Genomic DNA, 25,507 nt, shown 5'->3' on the forward strand with positions numbered 1-25,507 from the left:
GCTTCATGCCATTATGCTTGCTCTGAAAAATATCGCACTGCTGTCAATAAATAAAAAAAATAATATATACTGATTCACAAAGTGCTATTTTAGCTTCGAAAGGCACTTCCTCACCTAACAATCCTTTATTAAAACTCATAAGACATAAGCTGATGCAGCTTCATGAGCATCAACAAACTTTTATCTTTTCTTGGATCCCTGGCCATAGTGGTATTCCAGGAAATGAATGTGCAGATGATGCTGCAAAGCATCCTTCCAACATAGCCTCAACAAATGATCTAGTCCCATATCCTGATGATAGACACAAAATACGGAGAACATGCATGGAACAATGGACACTTCTGTGGAAAATGCAAACAAATAAGTTATTTCAAATAAAACCCGAACCACAATTATTGACTTCTAGCTTTTGTAAAAATAGAAAAGAAGAAGAAATCTTAGCCAGAATCCGAATAGGTCACACTCACCTCACCCATCTATATCTGCTTACAGGCAATGATCCTCCTCAGTGTGTGTATTGCTTGCAACCACTTACAGTAAAACATATACTCCTTGAATGTAGCTTGTTTAACAACGCCCGACGAATGGCTTTTGTTTCATTTCACATCTGCAACAACCTCTGTCTCTCAATAGCATCATAGGTAAAGAAGCAAATCTCTCCGAATTCTTTTTCTATTTAAAACAAATTCAAATGTATGACCATTTATAACTTCTGTACAAGCAGTTCCTATATATAAAGTCAACTGATTTGGGAGGCGTAATATGGCCTAAGTTGCCCTTGCACCAGAAAACACCACCACAACAACATTGCAAATGTACTAATGACGGTATTTTCACAGTTGTCTGATTCTATGGCATATGATCCATCATTTCAAAGGATTAAAGCTTTAGCAGAAAAATCCTGTCTGAAATTTAGAACTACATCCTCTTTACCTTATAATAAACCACTTACTTTGATAGAACTTCAAGAGGCCTTATCCACCGCTAATCAAAAACCTCCACACCTTGGATCAAGGACCCAAAGAAAAACATAATAACTAACTTCTAGTCACCAACAAGAAATGGACACTAAAGAAAAATCAGCAAATTACCCTGTCCTTCAAATTTTTGTTGAAGAAGACATGGACAAAGAAAGGCCTTCCTTCCCAAAAAAAGATAAAAACAAGAGTGAAAAGCAGAAAACCTCAGCAACACGAAAATGCTCGGAAAGTCTAACAGGAGATAAATAATGAACAGAATAATACAGTAGAATTGTCGCGGATTCTGTGCCAATATCGATGACCTATATGATCTTACCTGTAAATACTCACCAATATGTCTCTGCCTTCAAGAGACGTATTTAAAACCCCAAAATATACCAAAACTGTTTCGGTGTGATATTATTAGAAAAGACAGAACCAATCAGAATATTGCACATGGTGGTGTAACTGTTTTAACAAACCCACATATTCCTACCAAACAGGTCTTACTGAACTCTCCCCTCGAGGCAATAGCAGTCCGTGTAGCTGCTGACATCCATATGACAATCTGCTCCTTATACATCCCTCCTTATACCTTCCAACAAAGTGATCTAAACAATCTTATAGCTCAACTCCCAACACCTTTCCTCATTCTGGGAGACTTAAATGGTCATCACACTTATGGGGTAACAACAACAACGATCAAAGAGGAAAACTAATTGAACAGCGTCTAGACAATAACAACCTGCTGCTTCTAAATGGGCGTTCACCAACATACATTCACCTTCCTTCAGGAACAAGTACTGCAATAGACTTCTATCTGTTCAGCAACCTTGTATCCTACTCTTAAGTGGATGATATACAATGATCCACTACATAGCGATCATTTCCTCATAATAATTGAATTATTTAATAAGCCCTTTCATCATCCTACTAAAATTCTGCATTGGCTCACTGGTAAAGCAGATTGGCAGTCCTATAAAAAATTAACTAAGCTTGATCCCGAAATAATCCAAAATTCAGCGGTTGACTATGTCAGAAAAACGATATTACATGCAGCAGAACAAACCGTACCGAAATCCTCTTCAAAATTACCGATTCATCCAAAAATCTGGTGGAGTGATGAATGCCTTGTGCCTAAAAAAGAGCAAAGCTTGGAATTCTTTTTCCTAAGTCGAACTACAATGAATCTCATTCAATATAAGCGTGCAAGTGCGAGATATGTTAGATGCCGCAATAAAAAGGCTGCTTGGATCCACTTCATTTCAACTATCAATCAAGCAACTCCACACAAAATTTGGAAAGGAATCAGAAAAATGAGTGGCAAATATCAAACAACACCTCTGCCCATCATGGAATGGAGAGGGCAGAATGTAAATGATCCTGCTGGAATTGCCAATATACTAGGTGAAACCTCTGCCAAAACATCAGCAACAAAAAGTTATACACTGACCTTCAGAAGATTGAAAACAAGTTCAGAAAAACAAAAGTTAAACTTCTCTTCAAAAGGAGATAAACAATACAACTTACCTTATACCATCCACAAACTACATAGAGCCTTGTCATCATCTAGACACAGTGCTGTAGGACCAGATAATATTCATTATTCCATGATACAGTAACTTAAGTACCGAATCATTACAGTCACTTCATCTATTCAATAGACTTTTCCTGGAAGATAAATTCCCTAATCAATGGCATCATGCTACGATCCTTGCCTTCCCTAAACCAGGTAAAGACCCTACAAATCCCACTTATTATAGACCTATAGCTTTGACCAGTTGCATTTGCAAAATTCTCAAAAAGATGGTGAACCGCCGACTGATCTGTTACCTTGAAAATTTCAGTCTACTACATTCTGCACAATTCTATGTTCGACAAAACAGATCTACACTAGATATACTAGTAAGACTAGAGAATTCCATTCAGAATGCATTCTTCAGATTGGAACATCATGTATTAGTCTGCTTTGATATTAGTAAGGCCTATGATTCCACGTGAAAGTATGGAATACTCTGTGAATTACATCGCCATGGACTTCGCGGTCACCTCCCAAATATCATACAAAATTTCCTATGCAAGCATACATTCCAGGTTCGATTTAAAACTTCACTGTCCCAAGTATTTTCACAAGAAGAAGGAGTTCCTCAAGGCTCTGTACTCGGTGCTTCACTTTTTATAATTGCAATAAACGCCATTGCCAGACAACTTCCAAACACTATTGATCACTTTAAGCACTATTTGTAGATGACCTTAGTATTTGGTGTCATGTGAAAAACACGAATACTGTCGAGAGACAGTTGCAAGGGGCAATAACTAAGATCTGTTCATGAGCTCATACTAATGGATTTAAACTTTGTCCGCAAAAAACATTTTGCATCCATTTTTGCCGCCAACGCAAACTCCACCCCAGTCCGGAGCTACAACTGAATCACCAAGCAATAGCAGTTCATCCCAGCATACGGTTCTTAGGAATCACTTTAGACCATAAACTCACTTTCCTTGAGCATATCAAAAGACTAAGAGCATCATGTCAACAAAAACTAAATATGATCTGGGATTACACATCCTTTTATCTCTCCTCAAAGTCACCTTCTGAAATTGACCTTTCAATGTGCTCACTAAACTTGTTTACACTTATTGATTGGGCAGTTACTGATAATCTTCGTAACAGTGACCACTTTCCAGTAATATGCATACTTTTCACTAACTCTCCTCCTTAAAACTGAAATAAAAACAGTTTGGAAGTTTGACAAAACTAACTGGATGAAATATCAAAAACTAGCACATTTAAATATTCAGACCATTGAGACTGTAGCAATGCCAACAAAGAGAAAAATAGATAATGGAGTTTATTTCACAAATACTCAACCACAGCTAATCTGAGACAGTTTAAGAAGGCATGAACTAAAGCTCCTCATATACAATGAATAAGTGAAAAAGAGACACGGTCCTGATATGCTTCCACTGTAATCATGACCACAGAACATCAAAACAGTGTGGAATAAAGTTAGAAGAATTAATGGAAAATACCCTCCTATAACCACTCCTTAAAGTGAAAGAAATTTGTAATCCTCTCAAAATTGCTATTTCATCAGGTGAAATGTTTGGAACAATCTCAGGTGTAACTGCATATGAGCCAGTTCACTGCCGAGCAGTGCTCATTCAGTATGATTTGAACAGATTTAAAAGAGGATCACCTGTCAACTGGATAGGCGATCCAGTGTAAGGAGTGAAGCATATAATTTGCATTTTATTATCTGCTTTTTTTTTTCTTTTTTTTTTAGCTTCAATATAATGTAACCCTTATACCATGACAGAATTACCCAGTGCACTTGCATGATCAAAGAGTAGTGCTGCTGGCTGTGATGGAGTTAATTATCTGGTGATATATCATTTGAGTGAAGTCCTAATCTGCTCTTCAAAAACTGGATGATAGAATCTTCAATGTGATTACTATTGTATTAGCATTCCAAAAACCACGAAAAGACCATTCTGATCCAACAAATTACTGAACTATTGCTTTACCTAGCTACTTAGGGAAAACATTAGAAAAAATTAATTGCAGGTTGACGTGTGGTTCCTAGAGACGTGTGGTTCCTAGAGACAGGAAATATCCTAACACTAAATCAATATGGTTTTTGAAGAAGTTGATCAACACTTGACTTCATGATCAAAGCTGAAGAAATGCATTTTTTAGGAATGAACACTTAGTGATATATGTCTTGACATCGAGAAAAAAGCACATTCAGTGGCCAAAAAATACAGAGGACCCCCGCTTTATGATATTAATCCATTCCAGAGACACAACCATATCATGAAAATATTGTACTGTGAACACATTGTTTTTGGTAATTCATTCCAAGACCTCGGAAGTTGAAATTTTCTTCTTACTTCACTCTTTATATTATCAGTTTACATGTTTTACATCGCGAATTTAATACAGTAAATTTGTCAAATAAGCACAACAAAAAAACACTTCAACTAAATGATGCAAAAACAAAACATGTGGCCAACACATTTACAAACACTGCTATTGGCTTGAGAGGAAGGACCATAGGATCCACTCGGAGACACTCGTAAGCCTATCGTAAACTGAAATAAAGTAGGTGACAGTTAACATGATCACTGGTTAGTAGAATCAGCTGCTTTATAGAATCGAATTTCAAAAAAATCAATTCAAATCATGAAAATGCACCACATTTTCATTATTATGTGTTCAAAATTGAGTTATACGACTCAATTTTGAATGCCTTTGCGATATTTTTCTAAACCACAATTCTGGAGGTCACTACCATAAAACAACTTGCAGTTTCCAGTTTATTGGGCATTTCTGTTAGTGCAATCTGTTATAAATTAGTAGTAAAATCTATCTTATTGCATTTGTGATAATACAGATAGCTGGAATTTGTGTTTTTGCGTTATTATGACAAAATGTGTTTCCCATTCACTGAAATCTTCAATCATATAAAACACACAAATTAAGAATGTTCTCTTCATTCCTATTTTTTAAGCTTCGTAAACTTGTTACTCCCTATCTCACTTGTACGTATCGTGTTAGTTGCTATTGATTGCTTATCTTTTTAAGTGTTTTTAATTTTACAATCCCAAAAAAATAAAATAAAAAAAAAATGTCAGTGAACAGAAATATCAAGTATGTAAGGGTAAATTTATTTTTATTTTGCTAACCCATGGAAAATATTCTTCCTGTTTTCACGTATCATTTAAATTTGTTAATTGGCAAGGTAATAAAGTGTAAATTTGTGCTTGATATATTTACTTTTTATAGACTGTGGTGAATTAAAATTCAATTCACAAACATGATCACATTGACGGATTCTTACTACGTACTGTGTAGTGAACGGTATTTTATTATGGAGAGTCCATTGTAAAATGCTTTGATTGTACATTGAGCCAATCGTATTCAAAGCAAAATCAACAGCAGTTCATTTTTGCCATAAATGGAATTTACATCCTGATCCTGACTTACACCTTTACTCTCATTCATTTACTTTTCAACAGAGTATTAGATTTCTTTTACTAATTCTGGATAAAAAACAAAGTTTTTTGGAGCATATTCCTACAATAGGTTCTAATACCTCTCTTGTTTGGGGATTTTGTAAAAAAATAATAATAATAAAAAATAACATTTTACGACAATTTTAAATTGTATTTCATAGAATTTATCATAGTCTTTATTTCGAGTATGAAATGTTGTCACTTTCACAGAATGATCTAGAAGATTCTGCTGTTGTTGCGTTGAGGCCAAATGGCCTCAAGGCAAAAATGTTGCAAAAATGTAAATTGTTGCTTTATAGTATAACTGAAAAGCTCTATATTATGAACAATTTCATCCAAGAAAAAATAGGTAATGATAGCTTATTCATAGGAAAACGTTACAGGGATCTTTTAGAGTTTATGATCTATTCCAATATTTTTCAGAAAAGAGAAAAATCAATGTTTGCATCTTTGCCAATAATATGCTGTAGTGTCATTGGTTCTCGAAAATTTGTCCGGGAAAGTAGGATGGATGTTCTGTCCTGCTGGTGGTGAGGGCAATCAGTCAGAATATGTTTGACTGTTAAATGTGCTGAACAGTGTGGACACTGAGGAGGATCTTCTCATATGAGCTATCTACAATAGTTGTTTTAGTTTTTAAAGTAGTTAACTTAATCTGAAGCACGAATTTCAGATTATGAATATTATGTAGTGCTTTTATGATAATTATTTAATATTTGTAAAATAATAAGAGGAGTTTACCTCAATATAGTACGTAGAACACTTCCGTATGATACTCTCCAGAAATTAAAACGAAAACTTACATTAGAGTAAAAAATAAATAATTAAAAACCAATTTAACACAATTCAAATCAATTTAAAACAATTAAAAATCAATTTAGCACAATTAAAAATTAAAAATCAATTTAATGCAATTAAAAATTAAAAAGAATCTAACGAAAATATTCAATACGATTAAGGAAGGAAAATCGTTCTGAATATTTTCGTTAGATTCTTTTTAATTTTTAATTGGTTAAATTGATTTTTAATTGTTTTAAATTGATTTGAATTGTGTTAAATTGTTTTTTAATTATTTATTTTTTACTCTAATGTAAGTTTTCGATTTTTTCGTAAGCCTATCGTAAACTGAAATCAAGTAGATGACAGTTAACATGATCACTGGTTAGTAGAATCAGCTGCTTTATAGAATCGAATTTCAAAAAAATCAATTCAAATCAGAAAAATGCACCACACTTTTAATTTCTGGAGAGTATCATACCGAAGTGTTCTACGTACTATATTGAGGTAAACTCCTCTTATTATTTTACAAATATTAATATCAACGTAGAAAGTATTGAGTATTACAGCTCTGATTCATACTAGATAATTATTTAAAAGCGGCGATTTCATTTTCAGGAAGTATTTTCAGGCTGCATACTACTACCTCGATGATCCGCCCTGTAAACGACCTACTCCAGAAATGTCAGAGACATTTGGTAAGAACTGCCACGCTTTTTATATTGTTTTAAATATTTTTTCAAGTTCCAAACCTGAAAACATTTAATTATTGAAAAGAAATGGTTAGGTTGTGTGCTCTTGCAATCACCAAACTGTTACACAATTTGGTGACTACAAGAAGCAGATTAGTATTAATTAAGCTTGTCTGGGATATGTGTTACTGATCTTATGTTACTACACAACTGCTGATGACATTTCCAAAGTCATTGACTTTGGAAATGCTTACTAAATAGTGCTTACTTTCTTACAGTGGAACTGTATCCGAGATCTCCTTTCACAGTATGATTCCATTGCCTTCTGTCTATAGGAAACTATTCTAACACCAAATATAATTGTTTCCCTCTGGAAATACATAATACATCGGCAAGATCTTGTTGCACACAATGTGAACAGTCTTGCATGTAGAGGGGTATCGCTGATCATCAGCTCCCAGATACCCTCAAAACAAATCCCACTAAAAACAAACCTCGAGGCAGTCGCTGCACGAGTCAACATATAAGCTATGCTGACTTAGAAGAATTAGTGATACAGCTTCCCAAGCCATACTGCATCCTCAGAGACCTCAACAGTCACCATACACTATAGCAGTGGTTTTCAACCTTTTTTTAATATGGCACCCCTAAGTAATTTATTTTATTTTGTGGTACCCCTACTAAATTTTCTGCCTGTTAGATCCGATTCTCTCTTTGCATATGTGTGTGTATGTGCACACACACACACACACACACACACACACACACACACACACACACACACAGTGGATTCTTGTTATTTGGGCCACCGGTTAATTGGGGCAGCCATTTATTTGGGGCAAATCTTAAAAAACAGAATTAAGTGAAGTAAACCAGGGAAAACCAGGGTTTACTTCACTTAATTGGGACAGCATGCCGTTTAATCGGGGCAGGAAACTGCAGCACTAGAGATTACCCTACGATTGTCTCCGACGGTACCACGTGGTTCAGTCAATTTTGGAGGTCACAACCATAAAACAATTAGCAGTCACCTATTTATTGAGCTTTTCTGTTAGTGAAATCTATCATAAATGGACAGTAAACTCGATCTTACTGAATTTGCAATAATACCGACAGCTGGAATTCTGTGGGTTATTATGGTGAAATGTGTTTACACTTCCATGGAATCTTCAATCATATAAAAAAATTTATTTTCAGATCTTCTCTTCATTCCTGTTTTTAAAGCTTTGTAACTCGTTACTCCATTCTCACTTGCGCGTATTGTATTACTTGCAATTTGTGTTTGCCGTATTCATTCTTTGTTATTGATTGCTTATCTTTTTACTGTTTTAAATTTTAACCCCCACCCACAAATGTCCGTGAGCAGAAATGTCAACTAGTTCGTATGTACATTTTTTTTTTTTTTTCTGATATTGTTACTTTAGTAGTAATTACAGGATTTTCACGTATCATTTAATTTTTTAACTGGTATAGTAATAAAGGGTAAATTTGTGCTTAATATATCTTTACTTTTATAGCCTGTGGATAATATTCCTCCTATTTTCTCTAATTAGAATCGCTGTTTAATAGAATTAAAATTCAATTCATAAACGTGATCATGATGACCGGTGCTTACTACACATCGTATAGTAAACGGTACTTTACTATGGTGAGTTCGTTATAACGTGATTTGATTGTACAGTGAACTAATTGTAAAGGGGTACATTGTATTTTTACCTATTTATGTGAAACTTCAGATAATTGGGGCAGCCGCTTAATCGGGTCAAAATGCACTAGTCCTGATGTGTCCCAAATATATATATATATATATATATATAGTCAACATTAATTTAATAATAAGTTAATGTCCAGTGCTTTTTTGTAAAAAAATAAGTACCAGTACTCATTCTTTGCTATCAGGAAAAATTGAAAATTAAAAGGATATGAAAAGTACTCTAAAAATTTTTTTTTCTGATATTGTTACTTTAGTAGTAATGTTTTTAGAATAAAAACACAAATTAAGTATATTAACTCAGTTTATTAAGCATACATTTATTATTCAAGTATATAAAAAATAAGTAAAAAGGTGAGTAAAATATGTAAAAAAATAATAACATAAGTAAAAATAATTTCATAATAAAGTTTTTGTAGAATATTCCAAATTTTTATTAAGTTCTCATCCCTATGCCAGGGGTCAGCAACATTTTTTGAGTGAAGAGCCATTTTTGATCTAATTAAAAAAAGAGAGAGAGAGAGAGAATCCGAAGAGCTGCACCTCAGCTCAAACTGGGAGGGGGGAAGGCGAGAGTGTTTTTAGAAATGGAATAGAGTGGGAAGGTGTTTATTAAAAAATATATATATATTTTGAAATATTTATTAATACTGAAAAAACGTAACAAACTTCCAGTTAGGTACAAATTAATGTTACTTTTGCTGATGAACTTCTTGAACAAGTCTCTCAACATCATGCGAGTATGTTACAATGTCGCAATTAAACATGCTGAGCTTTAAACATGCTCGCATTATTCAGACGACAGTTTCTTGATTTATTTTTAATATAGTTCATGTTCAAAAATATTTGCTCGCAGAAATATGTCAAACTGAAAACCGAGAGAAGTCCAAACGCAAATATTTTCAAATTTATATATGGGTCCGGTAAGCTACTCCATGCATCAAACACAATTTGGTCTGCATTTTAAACTCATCTATCGCCGTCCATTTGTGTAGAATTGCAAGGTCATCCTTTTGCCTCTCCAAATCCTCAATTTCAGTTTTAAGGCATTTTACGTCTTGCACTCCACATTCCTTGATTTTTAAGTCCTCTTAACTCCATTTCAAATTGTGCCTCATGTGCGCTGTAAAGTTAAAGAACCACAATTACGTGTTAAAAGAGCTGCATGCGGCTCGCAAGCCGCAGGTTGCCGACCCCTGTCCTATGCCGACTTCTTTTCTTCCTCTTTGTATGTCGGTTGCTGAATGACATTTCCGAAGCAGCCATGAATCGACATATTTTGCTGCATCGAAGCGGGTCAGTGGTGGGCCTACAATTTTAAGAAACAGCAGTGAAGAAACTGTTTTTGTTATCAACAAAGTACTGGTTGGGCTGGCGATCAGATTCATTTGTGAAAATCCTCATTCACATTCACTGGATGAAATTGGTGTCGTACTCAGAGCGTTCTTCAATTCTTCTGAAACCTTCTTATCAATTAGGTATCCCTGAAATCCACGAATTGCATCTCTTTCATTTAACAGTAACCTAAACACTTTTCTAACTTCGCTTTCACCAAATGCCAACAATTCATATTTAGAAGGATTAATACCTTTGTTGTCCTCGTTTTCCGTCTCTCGTCATCAGTATTGTCACTAGTTCTTAAATTTGAATTTTTTCTTTTCTTTTCTTTTTTTTTTTGAAACTGTCCAAAATATCGGTGTTATTTGGATATTCAGGTACTGTGACCATTTAAACAGAGATAGGGAAAATTTACAGAAAAAGTAGATAACGCACTTCCACGAAAAAACAGATGATTATTTGTGGGGGTAAAAGAAAATCACTTTTCTAATTCTCGAATGGGGCGCTTACAGTTGATTCACAGAGGTGTCCAACCTATGGCCCACGAGGAAAGTGAACTAAAACAGCATTTTAAATTTTGTTAATTATCAAAAAAATTCTCATTAAATGTAAATGTTAAGTAAATGTAATTGTGTATTGTACTTAATAAAATTTTCGAATATTTTCAATTTTACTTTTACATGCAACAAGATATGGAAAATGTAGCACACTAAAGAAATCTAACTTTGAATTTTTTTGAATATGGCCACTGTACTGGAAAAGGTTGGACACCACTGCAGTAGAAGGTGGGCCAGAGCCCATTGGGAATACAGCTTGATCTGCTCACTCTTGACTAGTGTGACTCCTCCATATGTGGGACAGGTGGTCGGATAGGTTTTACCAGGTACCACTAAGTTGTAGAATGCATTAGCTCTCTTAATTTGCACAGCAGGACTAATTGCCTGAAGGCCAGAAATGCGAACAGTGCGTACCGAGTTAATTCTCTCCTAATCCGTTCGCTATATGAAAATTTTCTTCGCTCAACAGAAAGTATTTTAAATGTAACTTCCAAGGAGAAGTCAAAATAATTCGCTATAAAAGGACTTCGTTGAACAGAGGTCCAACTGAGTAATTTAGAATTATAAAAATGGTTATACAGTTTTATATAGTAATATCTTAACAGTAAAAAATGCAAATTTAGTTAAATAACTTTAAGCTTATTTGAATAGCAGGTAAACATTTGAAAAAAATTTATGGAATATTACAAATTTCGAAGTGCATTGCATGCAAATGTCACACATATCACTGTTAATAAAGGTGCCGGTATGCCGTACCGTTGCGTATCATCCCAAAAAAAGCACAGAGTATGTCTAATGCTCCAAAATGTGTAGTGCAGCAGTAGAGGAAGCAAAAGGATATAAATAATGCGTGGTTTGTAGAATAAATAAAGTGTCTGCGAAAATGGAAATGAAAGTCCACAAGGTGCCAGAACTAAGAGAAGTTTAAGAGATAGTAGAAAGTGAAAGTGAAGTAGTGGTGAAACAGATGAAAGAATTTGAAAAACCTAGTGCAAAAATGAACTGGGACTGAGGAAAAAAAAATATACAAGTAAATAAATAACACTGTATTCAGATATAGGAGGGCAATTTTATCAAGAGGTCGAATCAGGAGATGGCAAATATGCATAATCTGAATATAGTAGATGAAATATGATACATAGTCAGGAAATTCATCAGGGAACTACTCCTGACTGTATCAGGCACTGCGTTTCCAAACTTGTCTGTAGTATTAGAAAAAGGGGGGCAAATATGCAGCCTTTTATTGTAATACTAGTAGACAAGGTAGTCCCTGCGCAGTGTAAAAATTGTAGATTAAAATAAATACAAATATATACAAATTTACGAAAGTGTAATAGAATACAAATGTACGTGAAGTGCATGAAAAAGTATAGACAAGCAAATATATATATATATATACAGTGTATAATTTTATTCTTTATATAGAGGTACTAAATAAACATCAATTACAGATCATCACAAAATTAAAAAGATACTGTACACCTTTTTATAATTAAATAAACACATAAATTAAAAAAATAAAAAGTTTAAGTAACTTAAACCCATATATTAAAGGAGGCAGCAAACTTCCTTTGCTGCCTCCTTTAATATAACTGGATAGATCCCTTCCAGTTGAAAACCATTGCACTATGGGGAAACCATAACCTGGATAAGCGTGGACAAACCATTGAAAAATTACTTGATCAACACAATCTGATAACTCTCAATAATGGAGCGCACATTTATACGCATCTTCCTACAGGATCTACCTCAGCTATCAATGTCTCTTTATGCTCAGCAACCATATACCCTCTACTTGGATGGATTCTTCACAGCAATCCAATGGGTAGTGATCACTATCCTGTAATATGCTGCAGTGATACAACAAAAGTGTTCCCCACCTTTGCTATCGAGTTGCCAAATGGAACTTTTCGAAAGCTGAATGGGAGGTGTACAAGCAGCTAGCTTTGCTAGAAGAAAAACAGGTACAACAAATTCCCATAAACCTGCCAGTAGAATATATATCCAACCAAATACTGCAGGCAGCTGACAAAGCGATTCCAAAACAATCCACAAAAATATCGGCCCACTCTAAAGTATGGTGGAATGATGAATGTAGTACTGCTAAAAAAGAGAAGAATAAAAGCATGAAATATCTTCAGAAAATTCCCAACAACAGAAAACCTCATATGCTTTAAGCAGGCAAGGGCAAAATGAGTTAGGCAGACCAGCAAAAGGGAAGCATGGAGGCGTTTTGCTTCCACAATTACAAAAACCAAACAATTTGGGCTAAAATACAGCGTATGTATGCAAAACACCAGAGCATAAAGTGTCCCTTGCTCACTGTCAATGGCTGTGATATTACAAAACCAGAAGAGATTGCAAAGTCTAGGTAGATCGTTCATGGAAATCTCAACTGTGACATCATACTCGACACATTTCCAGGCACACAAAGCACAAGCTGAAAAACACTCAGTCAATTTTGAATCAGCATCCAGTGCAGCGTACAATCTTCCCTTTATAATGTCAGAAGTTGCACCATGCTTTATCCTCCACTAAACTCAGTGCAGCAGAGCCAGATGGAATACATTACATCATGATAGCAAAACTTACTGAACCAGCCCTCAAGACACTTTTACTGCTCTACAACAGAATATATTGGCGCTTCTGTAGCCAGGTGGGAAGGAGCAGCAGTGCGTAGCACATGCTTCTTGATTAGACTGGGGTTCAAGCCCATCACCACCAAATACGGAGGATGTGGAAAGGTCAGGGAATGACCACCGGATATTCCCGGAGCAATATGGCCTTAGTTGCTAATGCTCCTAAATAACAACAACAACAGAAGGTATTTTAGGTTTGGTATTTTAGCATAGCGTCAGTAGTGTCCATAACAACCCTCCCAACCTAATACCTTGAATATCACACCAAGAATGGTGTGATATTCAAGGTATTAGGTTGGGAGGGTTGTTATGGACACTACTCACGCTATGCTGCTACAACAGGATCTGGAAAGGATGGGCTGAGAGGTGGTAAATGAAGTTTAACATTGACAAATGTAAAGTACAACATATGGGAAACAGCAACCGCAGAGCAACGTATCCACTCTGTGGTACTACACTGACAGTGGTAGAGAATGAAAAGGACCTGGGGGTAATTGTGTAGGCAGATATCAAGTTCTCGGAACAGTGCACACGGGCTGCAAGAGTAGCTCATAGTGTCTTGTGAATGATATACAGGAATGTTTCTAGCAGGGATAAGGAGGTGATTATTCCCTTGTATAAGGCAACGGTCAGGCCACACCTTGAGTAAGTACAGAGAAGGGCAACGAGATTAGTGATTGGAACAAAGGGTTGCTCTTACAACGAAAGGCTTAAGTTTTGCAAATTACAGAGTCTTGAGACTAGGCATCGGCGAGGTGATCTGATAGAGGTGTATAAGGCTTTGAATGGCTTGAGCATGCTGAATGCTGAATAAACTTGCTTTCTTGCATCATATGCCTCTACTAATGCTAATATAAAATCGCTCCGGATTTCATGTCTTAAAATGCTTAACATCTTAACAACATAGGGAGCCGACCCTTACACTCTAATAAATTTGTATCGTGCATTAATATGGTCATGTCTGAACTAAGGTTCTGTAGTCTATAGCTCTGCTAGACCAAGCGCCTTACGTTGGCTTGATCCTGTACACCACAGTGCTCTTTGTCTTGCACTGGGGGTATACCGCACATCACCGGTTCAGAGCCTATATGCTGAAGCACATGAAACACCCTTGCAGCTACACAGACAAGTGCTTTTATTAAATTATGTAGAAAAACTCATAGGGCATCCAAATCACCCCACTTGGAATGGACTTTTCTCTCCTAAATGGGAAAACCTTCATAGAGCTTTCTCATATATAAACCCACCAACCTGTATACGCCTTTGCCTACTACCGACTGACTGGCAAACTGATCTTAGTAAGATACAGCCTACTGTCTCTTATACAATCCCACCTTGGATGTATCATATACCGATGTGTGACTTTTCATTCACAGCCTTGGGTAAACACATTGTCTCAACAAAACTACTACAAATACATGCTACACTTAAAAACCAGCACAGCCACTACACACTGATCTATGCAGATGGATCTAAAACTGACAGGCATGTTGGTGCAGGAGCAGTATTTCCTGACATTGCCATATCCAAAAAGTTCCACTATCCTGTTTGTGCTATTTGGGCCTTGGTCTGATACTTGGGAGTTGTGAGGTCACTTTGTTCTGCCTCTGGAAAAGCCTGTTTCAAATTTCTTCCTTAGAACTCATTTTGCAACTCGGTCAGGGAATGATCTTTGTCTGTGTCAAATATCTGGATAGATGGTCTCTCTGTCCTGGGAACTCCACAAGTAAGTCCAGCATGGACATCTTGGGGTAGTGTATTATTTTGTTTGCTTCCTCTTGGGTTGGGTTGTGGTTTCAATAATTACTCCGACATTTTGCGAATCAACCTGATCCCAATGGTCTTAAAGTCTTGCCGGAGGTTTCTTATTACAGAGGTCTTTACCTCTTAGCTAGTGCAGTGAGTCTCTGCAGTGGTTGGTTTTAATACCACCAGATATGAGCATTACAGTAGGGTCTTCTTGCTGTAGGAGCAGACAGGTCTCTGTGGTTTCTCTGTTCCAGTCCTCAGCTAATTAGCATAAGTGGGGTGTGCTGTTGCATTTTATTTGCCCCACTGTCTAAATATGCCTCCAGTTTTGCAGCAGTTGTTTTTTATTGTACGCTTATCTGGTAAAGAATTGTCTCCAACTTTGTCCAGAGGGAGAGAATCTGTCCTCTAATATAGGTAGTTATCTGGTTGGGGGAGTCTTTCACGAGATCCTCTAGGACAGTATGCAGGATTAAATTTTTTCCATCACTGTGCCCTCAGGCAAAGAGCGATATCGAGGGGGGGGGGTGTGTTTTGTCTCCTCAGTGAACTCAATTTGTGGGATGGAACCCACCTGGGTGTCCTTTATTTCAGCTCTGTGGCTCCATGTTTCTCTTTCAGATTTGGGCCTGACGAGCTTCTTGTATTTCTTTTTTGACACTGGTACGTACAAGCCTCATCTCATCCGTCACTTCCTGGGTCTTAGTGTCATGGGCACAAGTTGGGTCCAGTTAAGTCATATGCAGTTGACTTTCAGCACTTTCCCGGTATTCTTGATTCATTCTGGCAGTAATGCAGATAATCGTATCTATTCAGATAATCAGGATCCCAATTTCTTCTCCCGGTAGGATTCGAAGTTTGAAGCAGAATGATGCCTTCCAAAAGTCTGTGGGATGATTTGGCTCCAAGACGTGAGCCTATGAATTTTTGGGCTGTCCCTCACAGCCACATTGGGGGGAGGTCAATGCCCAAACTTAAATTAGTTTTAGAGTAACCGGGCTACTTTTCTTTGAGGTTTTAGGGGCTGCAGAACATGATGGTGTGACCAGTTTTTTCCGCAAAAGAACCATGAGTGAAGATACTGGTTGTCCATGTTGAGTCTATGGGAAAGGGGGGCAGCCACACGAGACATAATTTCTTCTTAAAATGTTCACAATAACACTTCTTGAGTGTAAAGTGTATTAGTTGTCTGATGGCACCAGGGATTTCCCCCATCTCCACGTATTTTTTGTACATGTGTGACAGAACTCTGTGGAGGCCAGAGATTTAAAAAGTGCGTGGGGGGAGTGGTTTGTTGTGTAGTGTTATGTTCTGTTGTTTCTCTGACCATTTACCTGTTGGGTCCCTATTGGACCCACCGTTGCTCACACTTTACCACGATGAGGCAGGTCAGGCACCCAGTAGGTTATTTAAGTACTCTGGCAGGTCTGCATTAGAGGGGTGGACCAACTGCCTGGTCTCCACGCTCACCAATGACTTTAAATGGCCCCACAAGAAGAAATCTGTGGGATAAATCAGGTTAGTGTGGAGGCCAGGCAGTTGGTCCACCCCTCTACTTCAGGAGTCATAGATCTTGGTCGTCCTCTGTCGGCAGCACGAGGTGGAAAGGTCCCATGTCACAAAGGTGACGAAGGATACCTTCAAACGTTTTCCTGTCTGGACATCTTTATTCTGGGAACCTTTTGTGGTACAAACAATAAGCCTCCAGAGCATTGCCATACATTAACATTAGTAGAGGCATATGATGGAAGAAAGCAAGCTTATGCAGCATCAGCCAAAAAAAAAAAAAAAAAACACTTCCACTTCACCCCTCCGTTCGTTCGAAATACCTGTTCAGCTGAGCCTCAAATTTATTTAGGCTATCAACTTCCACAACAAGGGATGGAAGTCTGTTCCACCAACCAACTACCCGCTGGCTAAAGGCAAATTTCTGCACGTCTATCCTACATCTGTCTTTTCTCAATTTGAATTTATGCCCTCTCAGGTGATTATTCTGAGCAAGATGAAGAATCCCATCAGCATTGAGCATGCTCAAACCATTCAAGGCTTTATACACCTCTATCAGATCACCTCGCTGGTGCCTAGTCTCCAGACACTGTAATTTGCAAAACGTAAGCCTTTCTTCATATGAGCAACCCTTTGTTCCATTCACTAATCTTGTTGCCCTTCTCTACTCGTTCCAGCAGTACAGAGAATACTCTCTACATCCTTCTTGAAATGAGACCTCCAGACCTGTATACAGTACTCAAGCATGCACTTGTCCAATCTAAACTAGACTATGGGTCCCAAGTGTACGCATCGGCTAGAAACATCGGCTAGAAACAGATTATTATTACAGATTGAAGAACGCCACCAACTAGTCACCTTCTGTTCGATACCAGCACATTCTGGTATTTTGGGCAATGAACTGGCTGATAAAACTGTAAATAAACCAACCAGCTTAGATTTAACCAATATCCCTATTTCAGCATCAGACTATGCACTAATGATTCATGCTGCATGCCTATCAGAATGGTCAGCACTTTGACATTCCCAAACTAATAATAAACTCTTTCAGATTAAAGAGGTTCCAAAAATATGGCTTTCCAGTGTCCGAACATCAAGACAAGAAAAAGTAATCCTTTCAAGAGCCCCTCGACGTGGGCACCTGTACATGGTAAGGGGCATCTCCCAATGATGATGCTGGCCTTCCAGATTAGGATCACTAGGATCTAATGCCCATACCTTGGTTCCAGGGTTACATCGTTGGAATCTGGCGTGTCCAGCCGTGCACCGCGACCCGTGGAAACTCGGAAAGGGGGATCCTGGTGGGTGAGGGCCCCAGCCCTAATATACCACTTTGACCCCTGCTTCGATAAGATGGGTGGTCCCGGACCGTCCCGACTGGGATCAGTTGGCGGGTCGTTTTTTACTGCTAGAGTCAACTGCGTTCCAATAAGTCTCCCTCCCTTTGGTCCTGGGATGGGATCAAGACTTATTGGTAATGTGGGTATAGTGCTCCTAAGCGAACTTGGCATCCCATTCGTGTATGCAGTACCTGCCAGTTCACAAGTGGGTGCCTCCGTAGCCAGGTGGGAAGGAGCAACAGTGCGTAGTACACGCTTCTTGATTAGACCGGAGTTCAAGCCCATCACCACCAAGTTCGGAGGATGCGGAAAGGTCCGGGAATGACCACTGCATATTCCTGGAGCAATATGGCCTTAGTTGCTAATGCTCCTAAAAACCAAAACAACAACAACAATGGGCATCCCGTCATTGGGCTCCGTGGGTGGGTGAGGTACTTAGGGCATCGGAAATTTTCTCTTTACTCCTATGAGTAATTTAAATCTTTCAAATCCCATGTGGGGGCCTCTACAAGGGGCCTCTTACCTTCATTCAGAAGGGTCTTGAAGGGCTGGCAGGTTCCTCGAAGTCAGTAAAATGACTTAGATCGGGTGACCTTTTAGTAGAAACTTTCTCAGTGTGATATTCAGAATTGCTTCTCCAAGCAATATCTCTTGGGGGGCATTCCAATTAAGGTGTCACCACACAAGACATTGAATACATCACATGGTGTAATTGCCGAGTGGGATCTCCTTGAAACATCTGAAGAAGAGATATGCACCGAACTGAGAGATCAAGGAATGACAGCCGTTAAAAGAATATTTATGCATAAGGAGGGAAAACTATTCCCAACTAGGATTCTTATCCTTACATTTAATACTCGTAAACTGCCTACTTCCGTCAAGGTTGGTTATCTGAACTGTCCTGTAAGGCTGTACATTCCGAACCTGCTGTGATGTTTCAGATGCCAAAAATATGGCCCCCTCAGATGTCATATCGTGGATCACCCGCTTGTGCCCGCTGTGGAGGCAAGGAACATGACACAAAGGAATGTTCTGCCTCGAAACCAGCATTCTTGAATTGTGGCGGTGAACACCCTGCATATTCAAGAGCATGCCAAAGATGGGAAGAGGAAAAACAAATTCAAACAATCAATACGGAATAAAACATCCCATATGTGGAAGCAAGGAAACAGATAACATCAGTAAATAGTGGAAAATCTTATGCACAAGCAGTTCTGAGAAAGGTTTCTATTTCAATGCAAACTGATATTTCAGTCTCGCCAAGTGATTCTTTTACACCACAAGCCTGATATTGTTGACACAATCACAGCAAGATAAAGCAGTCGCTACTCCCATCTCAATACCAACCAAGGAAGCTAACAAACTAAATGAATATTTTGCTCTTTTAGTTTGTTAGCTCAGGTAGCTAACAAACTAAATGAATATTTTGCATCGACATTCACACATGAGGAGTTATTCAGCGAGGGGAATGCCAGAGGTGTATTCAACTCTAGCAGTAAGCTGTGGAGAATCTTGTAATAACTGAGAGTAAAGTGGAGGAGAAATTGTTGAAGATAAACACAAGAAAGGCACCTGGGGTGGATGGGATCTATCCAGTTATATTAAAGGAGGCAGCAAAGGAAGTAAGCAATAATTATGAGAGCTTAGCCATAATTATGAGAGCTTCCTTGGACTCAGGGGAGGTACCCATGGACTGGAGATGTGCAAATGTGACCCCAATTCACAAGGGAGGATCAAAGGTTGACAAAAGTAATTATAGACCTCTGAGTTTAACTTCTGTTCCAGGAAAATTAATGGAGGCACTGGTTAAAGAAGCACTGCAGGATCATCTAGACAAGACTTCAGTTATAGCTCGGACACAGCATGGTTTTGTTAAGGGGATGTCTTGCCTGACCAATTTGATTGGATACTATGATGCAGTCACAAAAGAACTGAATGCAGGGAATAACTTTGATATTATATACTTGGATCTTAGAAAGGCTTTTGATACTGTTGCACATGGAAGACTGCTGCACAAATTGGAGCAGTGTGACATTGGAGGCAAATTGCTGCTATGGATAAAGGGGTGGTTGAGGGGGAGAAGACAGCGTGGTAATCAATGGACACTGCTCATTGTGGACTAATGTTATTAGTGGAGTCCCTCAGGGTTCAGTATTGGGTCCTTTATTGTTTTCTGTATTTATAAATGATATTGATGATGGTATATCAAGCTTAATGTCCAAGTTTGCAGATGATACAAAGGTTGGCAGGGTTGTCAAGGACACTACTGACACTATGCTGCTGCAACAGGATCTGGAAAGGTTGAGCAGATGGGCTGAGAGGTGGCAAATGAAGTTTAACATTGACAAATGTAAAGTACTACATATGGGAAACAGCAACCCCAGAGCAACGTATCGACTCTGTGGTACTACACTGACAGTGTTAGAGAATGAAAGGGACCTGGGGGTGGTTGTGCAGGCAGATATGAAGTTCTCTGAGCAGTGCAGACGGGCTGCAAGAGTAGCTCATGGTGTATTGTCAATGATATATAGGAATTTTTCTAGCAGGGATAAGGAGGTGATTATTCCCTTGTATAAGGCAATGGTCAGGCCACACCTAGAGTACTGTATACAGGTCTGGAGGCCTCATTTCAAGAAGGATGTAGAGCTGCTGGAACGAGTACAGAGAAGGACAACAAGATTAGTGAATGGAACAAAGGGGTGCTCTTACGAAGAAAGGCTTAAGTTTTGCGAATTACAGTGTCTGGAGACTAGGCACCAGCGAGGTGATCTGATAGAGGTGTACAAAGCCTTGAATGGTTTGAGCATGCTCAATGCTGATAGGATTCTTCCTCTTGCTCAGAATAATCACCTGAGAGGGCATAAATTCAAATTGAGGAAAGACAGATGTAGGATAGATGTGCGGAAATTTGTTTTTTTTTTTTGGCTGATGCTGCATAAGCTTGCTTTCTTGCATCAAATGCCTCTACTAATGCTAATGCTAAAGGAAGTAGCACCTAAAGAAAAACCTCCTCCAATTAAATTCCAGTCTGTTATTAGTGAGGTACAGGGGGAAATGGAGATAAATTAAGAAGAGGAAAGTGTGGAAGAATCTATTCTGAATCTTCACCCTGAAGAAGAAATGGAAACTGGGCACCTTCAATTTTCCAAAGGCAGAGTAAAATCCAAAGCAGGCCAATCAAAACCCGCATCACTTCGGAAGCTAGCCAGTGGTTCCACTAACTCCAAGTAATTAGCATTACTAAAGGCATACGATGCAAGAAAGCAAGCTTATGTAGCATCAGCCAAAAATGGTTAATAATGGTTAAATTATTGCAATGGAATTATCGTGAATTCTGGCAAAATATGGAGGATGTCAAAATGCTAATGCGCAAATATGAACCTGTTTGCTTTTGTCTGCAAGAAACGTACCTAAAGGCAAGTGATGACCCCATCTTTTGCAATTTTACTGCTGTCCGTAAAGACAGAAATGGAGATGGCCCAGCTCATGGAGGAGTCACAATCCTCGTGGGCAACCATACCCCTTTCTCACAAGTTCAATTAAACACTAACTTAGAAGCAGTAGCCATCCACTTAGCAGTAGGGTCCTTTCTCACAATATGTTCTATATACTTGACTCCTGGGACACACATCTCTGAGGCAGATCTCAACAATCTTATTACGCAATTGCCCTCTCCTTTATTACTTCTTGGAGACTTTAATGGACATAGTACCCTGTGGGATAGTGCAGAAACTAATGAACGAGGCCGTATTATTATTGAACGTGTGCTCGACAATAACAGCCTTTCATTACTAAATATGGAAATCAACACCTATTTCCATATGCCTACCCATACTTTCTCTGCCATCAATCTCTCCCTCTGCTCACCTTCCCTACTGCCTATGCTTTTCTGGGAGGCGGAACAGAATCCTTATGGAAGTGACCACTTCCCCGTAATATTTACCATAGTGAAAGGACAACACTGCCATCCATTCAGAATTCCACGGTGAAGTATGATCAAGGAGACTGGAGTATTTTCTCGCAGCTTACAGAATTCCTGTACAAATTCAACAGGAATCAATCGATGAAGCAGTGAAGTACATCCCAATCCATGCAATGGCAATTGCAATTCCAAAAACATCCTCCTGATTTCCACATTATCCAAAACCATGGTGGAACCAAGACTTTAAAGAAGCAAGGAAGTCACAAAATCGGACATGGGGAAAATTTCGACATTACTCCACCACCGAACGCCTTATAGCCTTTAAACGTGCCCATGCCAAAGCACGATTTATATGCCTACAGAGCCAAAAGGAATGCTGGGTCTAGTTTACATCCTCAATTAATCAGATAACCAGTGCCAAAGTAGTCTGGGACAAAATTAGGAAAATGAAGGGCAAATATACATCACTTCCCTCATCAATGTTAGAACACAATGGGTGTACATTAGCAGAGCCAACTGATATTGCCAATGCTCTAGGAGAGGTATTCTCCAGCATATCTGCTGAGACTTCATATACTGCAGAGTTCCTAGTTTTAAAGAAGAAAATGGAGAAGCAAAAATTCAACTTTTCTTCAAGTAAAGTCCTGCCTTATAACCTGTCTTTCAGTCAAGTGGAATTAACCATTGCACTTGCTACCTCAAAGGTCAGTGCTGCAGGACCAGATGATATTCAGTATGAGATGATCAAACAGCTTCCATCTCACTCTCTAGAACTGTTGCTATATCTTTACAACCAAATTTAATTGGAGGATCACTTTCCTAATTCTTGGCATTGGGCAATCGTTCTCGCATTCCCAAAGCCAGGAAAGGACCCCAGAATTCTTAACAACTATCGTCCTATTGCTCTGACCAGTTGCGTATGTAAAGTTTTGGAAAAATTGATGAATGCCCACCTTATATATTACCTTGAGGCAAATGACCATTTGAACAAGATTCAGTGTGACTTCTGAAGAAATCAGTCCACTTTGGACCATTTAATCCGATTGGAAACAGCGATTCGCAATGCGTTTGTAAAGTGTGAGCACTTAGTATCAGTTTTCTTTGACATAGAGAAAGCTTATGACACAACCTGTAGGTATGGTGTTTAAAAAACATCTATTTATTTGGTCTTAGAGGTCACATTCCTATTTTTGTTAAGAATTTTTATCAAAACGACTCTTCCAGGTTCGTGTTACATCCAGTGTGGCCCACTTTTTTTGTCAAGAGGAAAGAGTCCTCCAAGGTTCTGTCCTCGGTGTTACGCTGTTTGCAGTCAAAATTAATTCCATTACAAAACAGCTTCCTCCTTCAGTAAATAGTGCTTTGTATGTAGATGATTTTAGTATTTTTTGTCACTCCTGCAGCATGAGAGTAATTGAACGACAATTGCAACAAGCAATCAACCATCTTATTTCCTAGACCTTAGCCAATGGGTTTAGATTTTCTGCTCAAAAGACCGTTTGTGTGCATTTCTGCCACAAATGGAATCTACATCCTGACCCAAACTCAAACTTGGACAGAATCCAATTCCTGTGGTAGCAGAAACAAAATTTTAGGACTCATCTTTGATCAAAAGCTAACTTTTCTCCACCATATCCGTCAACTCAGAGAAAATATACAAAATGGTTGAACATGCTCAGTGCTATCTCCTCCAACTTTTAGGGAGCAGACAGAAGCATATTACCCAGCCACTTTATCCAGCAGATGGTTAATTGCTGGAACAAACTTCCATCTGTTGTTGTTGTTGTGGAAGTTGATAGGTTAAATAAATTTAAGGAGGAACTGGACAGGCATTTGGAGGGAATGGTGTGAGGTTTTTTTTTTTTTGGCTGATGCTGCATAAGCTCATACACTTGCTTTCTTGCATCACATTCCACCACCACTACTACTACTACAATATTACATTTGTATCGAGCACTTGTCCACTCTAAACTTGATTGGTTCCCAAGCCTATTCTTCAGCTAGAACTTCTGCACTCCAATGGCGCGATCCAATGCACCACAGAGCCATTCGGATTGCCACGGGGGCTTTGCAAGAATATTTGCTGATGCTATCGAGGCAGTGTTAGGTGGGTCGGAAAACTGCTAGCTTGGGGGGAGACAAAGACCAATAGATTGACAGTAGCCACTGGCAGAGGTGAAAGAGATTCTTGCACTGCTTCTATTAGTATGAGCAGAAGCCTGAAAAACAAGATGCATGGTATTTCAGACTGCTGGGAGCCATTGCAGTACAAGTAAAAACATGGGTTGTGTTAGGGTAGCTAAGAATAGAAACAGGTGCAGGTATACTTGTGTGTACACCAATGCTAGGAGTTTAGTAAATAAATTTGATGAATTTGAGGTATTGCTCAAAACATCAAAGGCAGATATTGTTGGGATATCAGAGACGTGGTGTCACACAGATATAAGGGATGCAGAACTGCAATTTGGGGAGTACAACATCTACAGAAAGGATAGACAGGATAGGAAGGGGGGAGGGGTTATGCTATTAGTTAAGAAACACATAAATACCAAGGAAGTGAAGCCAGTCGACATCGCTGGACAGTGCAGTGTTGAGTCAGTTTGGTGTGACATAAGCACTGGGAGATCAAAATTGAGAGTAGGAGTGTGCTATAGGCCTAATGACTCTGATGAGTATAATAAGGAACTGTACAGGGAAATAGAGTGTGCCAGTAAATCAGAGAGTCTTATAATGGGAGATTTTAATTTCCCAGATATTGACTGGAATTTGGGGGCTGGTTACTCACACACTAGCAGGGCTTTTGTGGATTTATTGGATGATTGTTTTCTACATCAGCATGTTCGGGAGGCAACTAGAGGGAGTAATACTCTTGATTTGATTATCAGCAGTGATTCTTCATGCATTAAGAATCTGCAGATAAATGAACCACTAGGTGGCAGTGATCACAGTGTGCTGAAGTGGGATTTACTCAAAGAGGTAACTACCATTAGGGGTAAAGGGAAGGGTTATTGCTTCCGTAAAGGCGACTACGATGGACTGAGACAGTATTTAAATTCTATACAGTGGGACCAACTGATGATGTTACCAACAGCAAATTCAAAATGGGAAGCATTCAAAGAACTTATCTTGGAAGCTACTAGGCTTTACATACCAACTAAGAAATATTGTTCAAGGTTTAGGCCAAAATGGATGTCAGATGAACTAATGAGGCATATGGCAGAGAAGAAAAATGCATGGGATACTTACAAATTAACACATGACACAGAAGCCTATGATAGATACAAGTTGATATGCAACC

The 25,507-nt window shown here is 38.4% G+C and overlaps 1 protein-coding gene across 1 annotated transcript in view; it reads left to right on the forward strand.

The window, feature by feature from the left end:
* LOC150076579 (putative receptor-type tyrosine-protein phosphatase mosPTP-1) overlaps nucleotides 1-25,507 on the forward strand; it is a 995,686-nt gene that overhangs the window by 761,373 nt on the left and 208,806 nt on the right. Inside the window, exon 12 of the mRNA XM_090387917.1 lies at nucleotides 7,374-7,453. Coding sequence (XP_090244043.1) covers nucleotides 7,374-7,453 — 80 coding nt within the window. The remainder of the gene's footprint in view (nucleotides 1-7,373; nucleotides 7,454-25,507) is intronic.

The sequence above is a fragment of the Mastigoproctus giganteus genome, chromosome 13 (assembly GCF_048544385.1).
Source record: "Mastigoproctus giganteus isolate SK-2022 chromosome 13, ASM4854438v1, whole genome shotgun sequence".
In the NCBI taxonomy this organism is placed as follows: domain Eukaryota; kingdom Metazoa; phylum Arthropoda; class Arachnida; order Uropygi; family Thelyphonidae; genus Mastigoproctus; species Mastigoproctus giganteus.